This window comes from Garra rufa, chromosome 12, assembly GCF_049309525.1.
Source record: "Garra rufa chromosome 12, GarRuf1.0, whole genome shotgun sequence".
In the NCBI taxonomy this organism is placed as follows: domain Eukaryota; kingdom Metazoa; phylum Chordata; class Actinopteri; order Cypriniformes; family Cyprinidae; genus Garra; species Garra rufa.
In genome coordinates, this window is record NC_133372.1 from 47363255 (window position 1) to 47376312 (window position 13058).

General features: G+C 44.9%; 1 protein-coding gene across 4 annotated transcripts in view; it reads right to left on the reverse strand.

Moving 5' to 3' along the window:
- Positions 1–1475: 1475 nt before the first annotated feature.
- The window catches only part of LOC141346359 (histone deacetylase 4-like), a 31699-nt gene continuing 20116 nt past the window's right edge, over positions 1476–13058 (reverse strand). For all 4 annotated transcript variants that reach the window (XM_073851211.1, XM_073851210.1, XM_073851209.1 and 1 more), the window contains exons 8-27: positions 12176–12304; positions 11994–12088; positions 11650–11760; positions 10018–10204; positions 9161–9348; positions 7920–8102; positions 7606–7789; positions 7386–7519; positions 6724–6826; positions 6566–6612; positions 6369–6476; positions 6214–6269; positions 6043–6130; positions 5842–5961; positions 5667–5764; positions 4654–4772; positions 4407–4540; positions 4211–4295; positions 3690–3825; positions 1476–3607 (exon numbers count right to left, since the gene is read on the reverse strand). In XM_073851211.1, the coding sequence (XP_073707312.1) occupies positions 3568–3607; positions 3690–3825; positions 4211–4295; positions 4407–4540; positions 4654–4772; positions 5667–5764; positions 5842–5961; positions 6043–6130; positions 6214–6269; positions 6369–6476; positions 6566–6612; positions 6724–6826; positions 7386–7519; positions 7606–7789; positions 7920–8102; positions 9161–9348; positions 10018–10204; positions 11650–11760; positions 11994–12088; positions 12176–12304 (2345 nt within the window). In that variant the 3' untranslated portion in view covers positions 1476–3567. The remainder of the gene's footprint in view (positions 3608–3689; positions 3826–4210; positions 4296–4406; positions 4541–4653; positions 4773–5666; positions 5765–5841; positions 5962–6042; positions 6131–6213; positions 6270–6368; positions 6477–6565; positions 6613–6723; positions 6827–7385; positions 7520–7605; positions 7790–7919; positions 8103–9160; positions 9349–10017; positions 10205–11649; positions 11761–11993; positions 12089–12175; positions 12305–13058) is intronic.

The following is a 13058-nucleotide window of genomic DNA, read 5'->3' on the forward strand; positions in this document are numbered from 1 at the left end:
ACTATTGCTATGCTGATGACACAGCTCTATCTTTAATTTCAACGGTAGCTGCGTGGATCTCAGGCTGCTTGGCAAACATTTTGGCATGGATGAAAGAACATCACCTACAGCTCAACCTGGCAAAGACTGAGCTTCTTGTCTTCGTTTTTGAGGTACAGTAAGGCACACCTTACCAACAGCGACTGTAACATCGAGGTCATAATTGTGTATAATATTTGACCCTTACCTGCAGGTGTTACCTGTCATGCTACTAGGGGTGTCTCTTCATCTTGGGCCACTTTGAGGGGGTCTCTCTGGCAGAGGTCTGCGCTGCGGCTACCTGGTCTTCTCTACCTACTGTACCTTGGCGTGATTCTATAAGATCAGCGTGGCTGATTCCCATGGTGTGAATTCTGCAGTCCTTCTAGAGCAGCCGTCAGGTTTGAGGTGGGTGACATTGATCATGACGGTGTTGGTGTGTGTCCTCCACTAGAGCTCAGCACATCTGGCTGTCAGGAAGAATGAAATGTTATGTATGTAACTGGTTTCAGTCAGTAAAATACAGTGTTGGTCATCTTACTTTAAAAAAGTAATTAGTTACAGTTACAAATTACTTCTCCCAAAAAGTAATTGAGTTAGTAACTCAGTTACCACATTGTAAAAGTAATTAGTTACTCAGCAAAGTAACTGTGACGTTGTTTTTTTATGTTCTATAACGCTATTACATTCTATAACATCTTTAATATCAAAGATGTTTATATTAACTGATTGAAAAATAAAAACACTATATACAGTATTATAGAACATTTGGTATTTATTTGAGCTCAATAGATTGCAGCCTGCTATATGATATGCATAGAAATAAAAACATATAAAAAATAAATATTGTGCAAAATAAAGACACACAAATGTAAACTTGGGTAAAAAAAAACAAAGGAAAACCTGGCCATTAGTGCAAATCTCTGTAACTGTATATTAGGCCTACTGCACAATAGTGCCGGTACTTCCAGTTCGCGAACGCTACCTTTGAATTTCCCCGGCTCGTCGCCATTGTCACTCACGCTGTCTTGTGTTGGTAGTCAGAGCGTGCAGTGACTGAGACAGCGTGAGCAGGGCACCGCCCACCCAGCCAATAATCATTGCATTTGCAACGGTGTCATCATCCCCACCCCTGCTCTCTCCAGGCAGCTGATGTGTAGCCAAAGCATGACACCTCGCACTTTATTCAACCAAATTTTAGTAACGCGACACTTTACATTCTCAGTAAAGATAACGGCGTTGCAACGATGGGAAAAGTAATTAATTAGATTACTCCGTTACTGAAAAATGAACTCCGTTACTAACGCCGTTATACTTAAACGGCGTTACTGCCAACACTGGTAAAATATAAGCTTCTTCTAAATGAGTCCACTCAAAAAACTAAATAAAATTAAAATAAAATGAATAAGTAATAAAAAAAAATACACACACAAAAAAGATGAGCTAAAGCAACACAATTTGTAAACATTATCACAACTTTATTTCATTTTAATTCGTAAATGGAGGTTCACATTCGTATGTCGTCACGCTGACCGTGTTACAGGTGATGAACTATGATTTTTTGTTTCTCCATCTACAATTTTGATAAAAGGTTGTGGGAGTTTTAGTGTTTGATTAAAATTACTATTAAAACAAACCATGCGTATTTCATGGTATTATTTTTTGTGGTGCTGTCTGCAGATGGAAACGATCAAAATGCTTTGTATTAATGTTTTTTGTTTTTTCAATCACTGTCATACACATACTGTTTCTCTCTAAAATCAGCATGTAGCACTTTCACCAAAAAAACCCCCCTGAAAATCACTGACCATCAATCATGTTTGTTTACCAGATTAGTTCCGTTGACAGCTGATTGTTGTATACTCCTAAACTCTCATAAAATAAAATAAAAACAAGATTTTGTATATTCGACACCAGCATGTACTGCTTACAAAATATTACATCCATGCACACAGAACAGAGGTGAACGGCAGTTTTTCATATTCATATATTTAGGTTTTCTTTCATATACAAATCTCCTATGAACAAAGCATGAAAGTACACAATCAGTCATTGCGATTAAACGGTTGAAACCCACGACAGAAGTCTTCATGTAGGTCAAAGTACTTGGAACCAGATGTAATGCTAATAATGAAACTAAAATCCACTAGCAAAAATAATAATAAGCAAAGTGATGTGAAAAGTACAAATATGCAAAAATCTGAAATTTCAGGTTAAAAAAAGTATGAAATAAAACTTCAAAACAGGAATGACTAATTAACTACTAAAACCTCAAAAACAACCAGTAACTGAACTAAAAAACTGAGCATTTTAACAAGAGTTGAAGTAAAAAAAAATGGATTCTTTTAAAGGTGAAACTGTTGTGGAGAGATGAGGCTCAAGGTTTCGTTTGAGAAGGCAAATAAAGCAAACATTTCACATGCATATTTGTATTGATCTTGTAGGTACCGATCCCTCCTCATGCTTAGGGGTTTCCAACATTAGCAACTTCCTTTTTACAAGGCTAGTTTGGCTCAAGAGGAACACGAGCTGATTTGTTACACAGTCGTCTATTGTCCGGTTCTTTTTCCCCATGAAAAATCAAACAAAACGTGTTTGAGCACAGAGGCAAAACCATTTCACGTACGTCGTGGTCTTGTAATCCGTGTCTAACCCCGTACTTTTCGAGACTAGGTTAGAAAAAGGTGCAACACAAGATGCAAACTCATGCTTTGGTCAGAGCCTCTGATCTCCGCTTCAGTCCGGGTGTTTTGTAGTTCGTTCCTGTAATGCACATGCCAGTCAATAAACCGAGGTCTGCCTTCAGCTGCTTTACGTGTCGCTACGCTGCGTGACGTTGAGCCGCTGTTAAGCATCACCGGACGTTCAGAGTCACTTGCAGACATTTCCTGCAGCATTTGTACAGCTCATTGGACAAAAACCAAGCCAAAAGAGTCAGTCATCGCTAGACGATGTGTGTTTCGGACTAAAGCGCGAACGCCGTCCAAGTAAACATGCTGAAAAGGTTTTCCCTTCTTCAAACAGTCAACCCACTGGAATTGTGGGTAACATGTTAATGACATTACTGACTTAAGGCAAAGTTCCTCAGAATTCATTCACGATTTCAACAAAGGCACTCCCTCTCCTAGAAAGTCTTTAAAGTGGTGCTGACGAGTCGCGGCGCCACCGTCTGGTCAAACGCTGTAGTGCTTACGGTGGTGAAGTACGCCTAGTGTTTTACTAAACGAACAGTGGGTTTCTGGAGCCTGTGGAGGGTTTGCCGGACCCTGTTTTTCCATCCGTCCCTCCGTCGGAACGATCCGCCGGCTGATGTCTGCGACGGGACAGAAATCTCCAAAAACAAACGGCTCAAGAGACTTCAGCTTGAACGCGTTGTGTCGGGGCCACAGTGCTAGCGGGCTACGGCGCTAACGTGACGAGTTAGCCTTTGTGCCCTGACGTCTCTCTCTGCTCAACGCCGCCCTCAGCGAGGATCTCCGTCAGACGAGACCAAGTCGAACAGACGCGGAGACCCGGAAGAGCTCAGAGCTTTGGTCAAACTCTCGTCCCCTACATCGGCGGCTCCTCTTCCATGGGCTCATCCTCCGTTCTGAGGAGAAACCCAACAAAGACGGTCACGCGACAGAAGGGAAGGAAGGATGGAACGTAGAAAGTAGGGAAAGCGGTCGTACCTTTTCTCCATGGCAGCAACCGATAAAGAAGCCATTGCCGTCACCGTCTCGTTCTCCTCAGAATCGCCCCTCTGAGCTTCCAGCAGAGACAAACCCACGCTGGACGCGAACCGCTGGACGGACCGCCAGTACTTGCCTAAACGCACAGAGAACAGGACGCATCATCAACTCTACAGGAACCTTGCAGCTCCAGCGTCAGTTCAGCACGTGTGTCACAGACTCGTCCTTCAGTTTGGACAAACCAGCAAAAGTCAAACAGTTCAGCAACCCTGGGTTTTGACTCACAGGGTTCTGACAGCACATAAAGTATATCTCCACTGCGATGCAAACTGTTCTGGATAATCTGGTCTGTATATAAAGTAAAAAGTGTTTACAGAGAATAAAGTCAGTAAGTGATTGTACCACACTGGCCTCTAGCGCCAACTGTAATTTAATGTTTGCCCTGCAGACTTCCACTGTAAGATGTATTGAACATGGAACATTCAGGGATCAGGCATTTGATTCTGACTGGAATGACTCACTGTGATTTTCTAGGACTTTGTCTATGGAGCTGACGGCGTTTTCATTAGGTCTCTGCTTCAGGACGTCCGCCGAAAGCGGCTCTAGCTGTTCAACACACAAACACATGCAATCAAAGTCACAAATCTAGCTGTAACAACAAGTCGCCTCATGCAAATGAAAACTCACAAAGCGAAGGATGATGGGAACTCGTTTTACCTCTATTCCCAGCAGCGCTGAGACGCAGGCCTCTGACGCGTCGCATATGGCCCTGAGGTCATGACCTCCCTCCAGCGCCAGGATCACACGACCCCCGGCCAACCCCATCAGCTGTTTCGTCAGGTGACCTAAACCTGTCGCACAACCACGTCAGTGTTTTTTACTGAAACGATCCAAATAACGAACACAACTAGACACAACTGAGTTCAGGTTTGTTGTTCACAGTAGGGTCAGAGGTGGCGCTTACATTTGGAGGTGAGCTTATAGCCACCCAACGGAGGAGGATGTCCTTCCACCGCGTCGAAGCCTGCCGACACCAGCACCAGATCTGGGGCAAACTCGTTGGCGATCGGCATCACTACCGTCCTGAGAGTCAATATGAGCGACACAAACCTTCACATTAATGAACAAACTCGACCGCAGGTCATTTATGTGACAGACAGACATTGTGCAGTTCCTGGGAATCTTCAGCCTGGCGCAAAATATTACAGTTTAAAAAAATTGCCTGCATAATTTCTGAAACTATGCCTCAAAACCGCAAAACTTTACGCATCTCTTGCAAAAGCAAACATTTTTTTCAAAACTATTTTAAGAGTGTTTTTGCATTCAAAAAATACAATTGTTAGCCATACAGGTCAAACTACACATGGATATGACAAATGTAAAACACTAATATCTTGTGCCTTTTGCTTGTTCAGTGTGCAGTGGAGTATGTCACAGCGCTTACATCTGCAAAATACACTATATATGGTTTGTATGCACAACCGATGAACTTTACAGTTATTAAACTGAACCGAATCAACACTGAACTGACATGAGATTTGAACCAGTCTGTGTTGTATAAAGCAGTGGTTTTCAAACCGGTTCTGAGAGCACCCCAACAATGCACATTTTGTAGGTCTCTTATATCGGACACCCATTTCAGCTGTCTCTATTAATGGGTTTAATCAGGTGTAACAGATGAAGGAGACACAGAAAATGTGCAGAAAATGTGTTGGGGGTACTCACGGGACCCGTTTGAAAACCACTGGTATAAAGTGTCCATGAAATAAATCTGACTTTACTTGAATGCATCTTCAGTATATATTTACAAGGTACTGTACACAGAAATATATGATGAAGGTGGGAGAGATTGATCCTTCAATCGACTGCTCTACAAACAACACAACTTGTGTGTGTGTGTGCGTGTGTGTGTGTGTGAACAGATCTGATGAGCGAGTGAAGAGCGAAAGGAACATGTTTGACGAGAGACACTTTTACCTGAAGGCAGCGAGATATTCTGCGTCACCCATCGGTGGATCCAGACCTCCAGTAAACGCCATGTTGACATTGAAACCGACTCCCGGCCCACTTCCCACCTGTTCAAAGGAAGTGCCGCACAAGTAAGGAAAAAAAAGAACGTCCCACAGTCCACTCACTCATATCATCGCATTACCTCTTCAGGAGAGCCGCTGCCGGGGAAGAAATTGCCATCGTCGTAACGATGAAGAGAAACGTACAGAACTCTGGGATCGTCGTAGAACGCTTGTTGAGTTCCGTTGCCGTGATGAACGTCCTGAACAAAATGGATTAAATCTTCAACAGAGAGAAAAGATAATAACTCTACGTGCCAAATAACTTTTCAAAATAAACTCACCCAATCAACAATCAGAATTTTGCTGACGTTGAGTCTTTGCTGTAGGAGTCTAGCTGCTATGGCAACAGAGTTAAAGTAACAGAAGCCCCTGCGATTGGACGAGAGCACCGGCGTTACTGACATGAGAAATGAAGAAAGAACAGAAGGACAAAACACAGAGACGTGTCTCACATGGGCGTGCTCTCCTCCGCGTGGTGTCCCGGCGGTCGAACCACAGCGAATCCGTTCTGCAACGAGGACAGAAACACACCGCTCTACGTAAATCAAATAATACAGACACACGTGCCGACACACACAAAGAGAGGAAGACGATGGCAGACGGTGACCTTCAGCTCTCCCGACGCCACTTTGAAGACCAGTTCGACCACGGAACCGACGGCCAGACGCGCCGCGCTCGACGAGTGGACTTCATTCCAGACGGTGTCGCTGTCCACCTTCACAGACAAGAAACACACCAGAAACCCTCCTCACACGCCGCACAAATGAGAAGGAGATTGTGGAAACAGCACTGGTTTGTACTCACCCCAATACCGCCACACGGCAACCTGACGAACATGGAGATGACAGAACCTGAGCCAGACAGAGAGAGGATGATTTATCAGAGGTGCATTCACACTACAGCGTCTGTGTCTGTCTGAGTAACTATTATAGCATCTCCGTTTTAGCTTGTAAATGTCTTACTGTCCAGTTTCTGTCGTAGGGGGTTGGTCCCGTACAACATGACATGAGCTTCAGAATGAACCGTCTGCAGTTCCTCTAATGTGGCTTTTCTCCCGCGGATACACTGAAAATAAAAGACAAGGATTCACTAGAGCACAAGAGCGCCCCCTGCTGACACATCATGAGACGTGTACCTGTAGATCTGAGTCTGAGGTCAATCAAAACCAACACTCACCACTCAAACGCAGCTCTATTATTAGGAAGTACAACACAATGCACCATTTAAATCAAACTTTAAGGATGGCAATCTTAAACATAATGTGAGTGATTCACACTAAACCGCTTCAGAGAAATATGGGACTCTTGTCTTTCAACAACTTCTGTGTCAGTGGAAACCCCCCGAACTTTATGTGGAGTGTTCCTCACGTTCAAAAAAAAAGAGATCGATTCAGCTCATGCATTAAGCTGTTTATCAGAAACAGACAAATAGCTCCAGAATTACAGAAAAAAAAAAAAAAAGATTTATTTAAAGAAATTTAAGAAACATTCTTGGCCAATAAATTCCTCATTGGCAAGTTCGACCAAAGATGAATACTGGACCCCGGCAGACGGCTTACGGTACAAACGAGAATGTTGTCAGCGTTCACGTGGGTCGTGATTAAGGTTAATCAGACGCATCCCACCTCACACTGGCCGCGTAGGCCCGTCTCCTGCAGCCGAGACCAGATGCTCTGGATGCGTCCGGCGTGTTCGGGGTGTGTGTTGGTGTTGCCGCACATGCACTGGTGTTTCTGCATCAGAGAGTCATACACCAGACCTAGAGGAAAACAAGCCACGCAGGAACTTTAACTGGAGCCTTAATCCTTGTCAATTCTGTTGTTAAAGTGAGAGTGAGGACAGTACCTGTGGTAAAATGAGGCTTGGAAGGCTGTTCCTGCGGGCTGATGAATGAGGCAGACGCAGGAGATGACTGGGTTCTGGACAGGGGACGGTGTCCTGGGAAACTGACCGACGCACCGGCCGCCTCCATGGACGCCTGGTAGTTTCTGAGCTGATGGATCCTCTGCTGCTCCAATAGAAGGGCCTGCTGCTCTCACACACACGCACACACACACACACACACACACACACATTATAAGTGTAACCACAAGAGGGCGATGCAAACAGCACAGCACCTCTCTCACCGGCTGCCATTGTGCTCTAAGTGTCTCTCTCACCTGTTTAAAAAGCAGCTCTTGTTCTTCCTGTCTCTGCTCCTCTGTGAGATCAGGAGGTTCCTGTTTAATGGGCAGGCTCATGAGAAGGGTTTCTGTCTGTGTGACATCCTGCTGCTCTCGGAGCTCTTCCTCCGTCTCTTCCGGGTGGCTCTGGTGCTGCCGATCACCAGGTTTACTCAACATCTAACACAGAGAGAGAAAAGATGATAAGGGATAAGGATTTTAGGGTACACTGTTGTTGCTGACAACATATGTTGAGTCTATTAATCATTTTGCTGATGCTTTTATCCATTGCATGTTACCATTCCCTAGGAATCAAAACCCATGACCTTGGTGTTGTTAGCACCATGCTCTACTTTTTACCGCTTTACACTTTTTCACCAAACCATATTCAGGTGTTTGCCTCATTCAGTCAGGCAAAGCTGCTCTTCATTCAGGATCGCAGGGACTGTAGGAAAGGAAGTCTTGCCTCGAACAACGTTGGAGTGAATGGACTCGCTTTGGTTCAAACGAGAGCAACTGGGACTGATGTGAGACTAAATTTAATTTGATGCATTTATTTAAAGTGACCTGCAGTGCACTCAAGGTGCCAAAGAAGAGCTGAGGTACCATCGTCACAGTTACGGCCTCCGTTTCCCGAATCAAATGCCTTTCTGTAGCGAGGTCGCAAACACACGCTGGCCAGGCGCCAGAGAAACATTACTGACGCCAGAGCTTCTTTTGTTGCTTCATCTTTATCTTTTCTTCCAAACAAGCTTTTCTTCCCCCCTCCTGAACGTGAGGAGCCAGAGAGCGTCCGCTGAAACACTGATGTTCGGTGGAGTGTTTAGGTATACAGACACGCAGAGACTTGCACAGAAGAAGCCAATCACACTCCAGTACCTGTATACTGCACACGAGATCTCGTTTTAGCAATGCTGGAGTGCAGGACTTATTTCCTGGAGGGCCACAGCTCTGCAGAGTGTAGCTTCAACCCTGATTACATGCCCCGATCCAGCTAATCCAGTCCTTCAGGCTATGAAACCCTGACCTTACGTGACCTCGTCTGGCCACAGAACTCGGGAATGGTTTCTTGCAGCATTCCCCCTTAACCACATGAACTGTAACGGCAGTGAACAGAACCTCAGGGAAGATATTATTCACGCCCACCTGAGAGATTCCCAGCAACCGAGTGTCTCTTTGCTACAGCTAATTATTACAACTGTCATGGTAGGGACAGAGTGAAAAGACCGATTTCTGACCTTGTTGATGTGGAGCTGCTGGAAGTGCTGCTTGTGTTTCTCCAGGAACTGCTGATGCTGTTGTTGGACCACCAGCTGCTGGAGCGCCTGACCGCTCTGGGGCAGAGGAGCCGACTGCGTGCGGCCCAGCGGCCGGTGCTGACGCAGCTTCTGTAGGCACGGAGACTGCAGCGGACCCGCTCCCATACCTGCAACGACAGACATTCCTCATGAACGCACACATGCGGCCGCTCACACGTGCTCAGGACGGCTGGGTAGAGATAATTTGTCAGCGGTCTCGGTTCAACCGAGTTTCCAAAACCGTTTGACACTGAAACACCTTGTAAAATACGCTCATTCATTCGGAGTTCTCCGCGGACGTCACGGCCGTTCATGCGTGGCAGACCTGGTGGCTGAACACGTCTTTGGCTCTCTCGGGTCTCAGCTCCCGTTTGAGCGGGTTCATCGTTTCGCTTCGTGCTCCCATTCAGATAATTAGAGGCGTATTGTTCTGGGCCCGTGGGAGCGCGAGTGAACCCAGATGGCACGCCGAGCTGGCAGGAAGACAGACCCGCAGCGCCCCGTCGGTCCGCCTGGCACACCGTGTTCCGCGGCTCTGACCTCCTGCCGCGAGCGACTCGGAACACTGATCTAATTAACCGGAGGGACCCCTTAATCGGGCTGCATCTCTGCGCCGTTACGAACAGCGGACCGTTCACACATTTGGAGGTTTGCGTAACGCTTCGACAATGGTCCTGGGAAACGCTCAGTGATCGGGGCCAGTAGCTATTACGCAAATAAAGAGGTTGCTAAAGGACTGCATCATTGTTACTAATCTAGGACAGAAACTCAAAGAACCCTCAAAGAGCTCTACTCACCTGCAGCTAAAGGACTCGGTGGGGCTGATTGCTCCAGAAGGACCATGTGCTGCAGCAGTGCATTGTGGGAGTTTGCGGTGTCCGAATTGCCGAGAAATGACGGCAGGTGAGAGGCGACCAGGAACGGAGTGTTTATGGGTAAACCGGTCACAGACAAACGCTCGCCGTCCGGCTGGGTAGACGTCACCTTGTTGAAAAAAACAACAAAATAAAACTGAGCCTTTTCCAAAGCATCACATGATAAGGCAAAAACTAGTTGAGTGCTAACCATCCAGTCCAGAGCTGCTAACCGGGTGGTCAAATACACGCTACAGGTTGGTTATGAGCGCTTCTCACGCACAGATCCGAACCCTAACCCTAACGCGATTGACCGGCTAACGGAATGCTAAGGTGCTGCACTCGCGATTTATAAATTAAAAGCCAATGATCAAATTAGTTTGCTAGATAATATCAGAAATATGGGGAGAATGAAGCTATATTTTATCACTTTAAGCAACAGCGAGTGATAGTAAAATAGTAGGGGTGTGACGAGATCTGACTGGTCTCGCGAGAACGTGATGATATCATGGCAAAACATTTTGCAATGTTTACATTAGGGCTGCATGACTAATAGTTATAAAAATATCACGATCTCTATTCAAACACCCATGCGATCTTATTCATGAATGACTGTGATTCAGCATTGTCTGTTACAACTGTTTCACGCGCTCCACTGATGCTTACCATGTGAACGTTATTGAAGACATTCGAATCTGCATTCTTACTGCTGTGGTTTCAGAAAGCAACACAAACAGTCTTTTTAACCACATAATCATCATCATGTCTTTGTTACAGACATTTAAATAACATAAGTACTGGGATAAAAGCTTATAGTTTGGATATACACACTTATTGTCTACAGTAGCGATCAAAAACGAAAGTATAACACCTATGTAGAGTAACGTTTATTCTCTTCACCAGGAGAGGGCGACAACTGCACGTTTAAAAAAATATTTGTCATTGAATTAAACATTCAAGAGATTCCAATAGTGAAAGTCTTTATTAATTGAGACACGGGCAACTTCATTTTTTTTTTTTTTTTTTCAGACTTAAGCAATGAACATTATTTCAGAACCAATAGTAAATTATGTAATTTTGTTTAATTTTCTAATCCTTTTTTTCTTCAGAATCGTGATCTCCAGTTTATAAAAGAAAATAGTTTTTCAGTTTACCCAGAATCATGCAGCATTTTTATTACTGCATATAATTCATTAAAATATAAGTTTAATTTCATAAAGTACAAGTTCATATCAAAATGCACCTACATTTTTTTTTTTTTTTTTTTGCATTTTGTGTTTTTTGTTGAATAAAATACTATTGTCCCCTATATATTTCATCATTGAGGATTTATTTAAAAAAGTAAGTTTATTTAAAAAATCTCGTCTCGTTCTCGTGAGATAAGTGTCTCGTCACACCCCTATAAAATAGAGATTCCAACAGAAAAACAGAGCTACAATCGCAAACCTTTATCGCAACTGTGAATAATATTTCTTCATTGAAGGTCTGAACTCAAATCAGACGAGTTTAGAGAATGCGTGAATTAAGTGATGAAGTGTTCTAACAGCACAAGCTCAGTTAGCTCCGAATACTCACGTTGTTGGTAGCGCTGGCCGGCAGACCCAGGGTGATGTTGGGTAGCGAAGGAGACGTGTAGAGAGACAGCTGACTGACCGAACCATCGTGACCGGCCGGCCTGTGAGACGCCTGGAGCACACGTTCACATTTACACACATGCTTTACTCGAGAGCCGCTTACAATAGATGAACAGATGAGCAATTTGCCACAGAGCCAACAGTATTCACAGTGTGGAATGGGTTTATTAGAAAGCTAGACTGGGAAACTAACTTGAGCAGAGGTATAATTTAGAGAAAAAGAAGAATTTTATTTGTGTGTGTAATCAAACCAATCTTCCAGTTCATACACCAAACTATCCGTACCTCCGTCGCGCCGATGCCGTTCTCGCACAGATTGCCGTGCGAGCTGTTGTTTGGGGAACTGGGTCCTGAACCGGGAGCGCTGCTACACGCCGAATCTGCGGACCGTCAGAACAAGAGAGTTTGTCTGATGCGAAAACACTCACACGTCACACAAGCAAATACCAGCCCATCTCTAGCATCACCTGCCGTGTCCAGAGAGCGTTTCTTGAGCGTGCTGACGGGACTGTCTTTGCGGCGCAGTAACGGGCTGCTCCTCCGCTCCGACACCTTCTGCTTCAGCCGCGAACGCAGCTTCAGGTTCGGTTCAGATGCTACAACGACAGACACAACGACTGTTTTCACGTGTTGCCTCGCTTTATGTAGGAACCGTGAATAGAGTGCATGTTTGATTCAGAATGAGGTTTGGTCAACCGCTCCGTGACATCTAATTCACAAGTAAAGATGCTAACCCTAGAGTTACAAGCAGGATATTCTGTAAGACACATCACAGAACAAACACATTGGACATAAGCATCATTACAGCACATGCAGGAGATGATGCTTGCTTACATATATGGACTGGAAACACACAAGAGTGAGGTGAGGAAGAAAACAACCTGGAAACCAGCTTCACAAGGGCAAAGCGATGACTGCATACTACCCCATAATGCTTCATTACATTCTCACATGATTCTCTTTGTGCTGCCTGTCACCCGTTCTTGAGGTTTGGTAAGTTACTATGAGCACGTCCACAGAGGTGATTTCGACAAATCCGCATTTGTCTCGTTTGAACGCCGCGCCTCAGATGGTGACGTGTGCCATACTCTCTCAATTGATTTTCTTTTAAGATGATGATCAGCTGCACGCGTCAGACGTCACTCTCCATCCTGTGGCGGATTCACCTACGCTTGACATCTTAAATCGAGTCAGAATCTCAGCAGTGGAAGAATTCATTCGCTCTCTATTCATTCGGTCCTTCCTGGAAATGATGCTCGTGGCTCTGTGAAATACAGGAGGCTCCTAACGAACAGATTTCCATTAACATAAGCAAATTCCACAAACTCATCCCTAGGCGGGGAAAAGTGC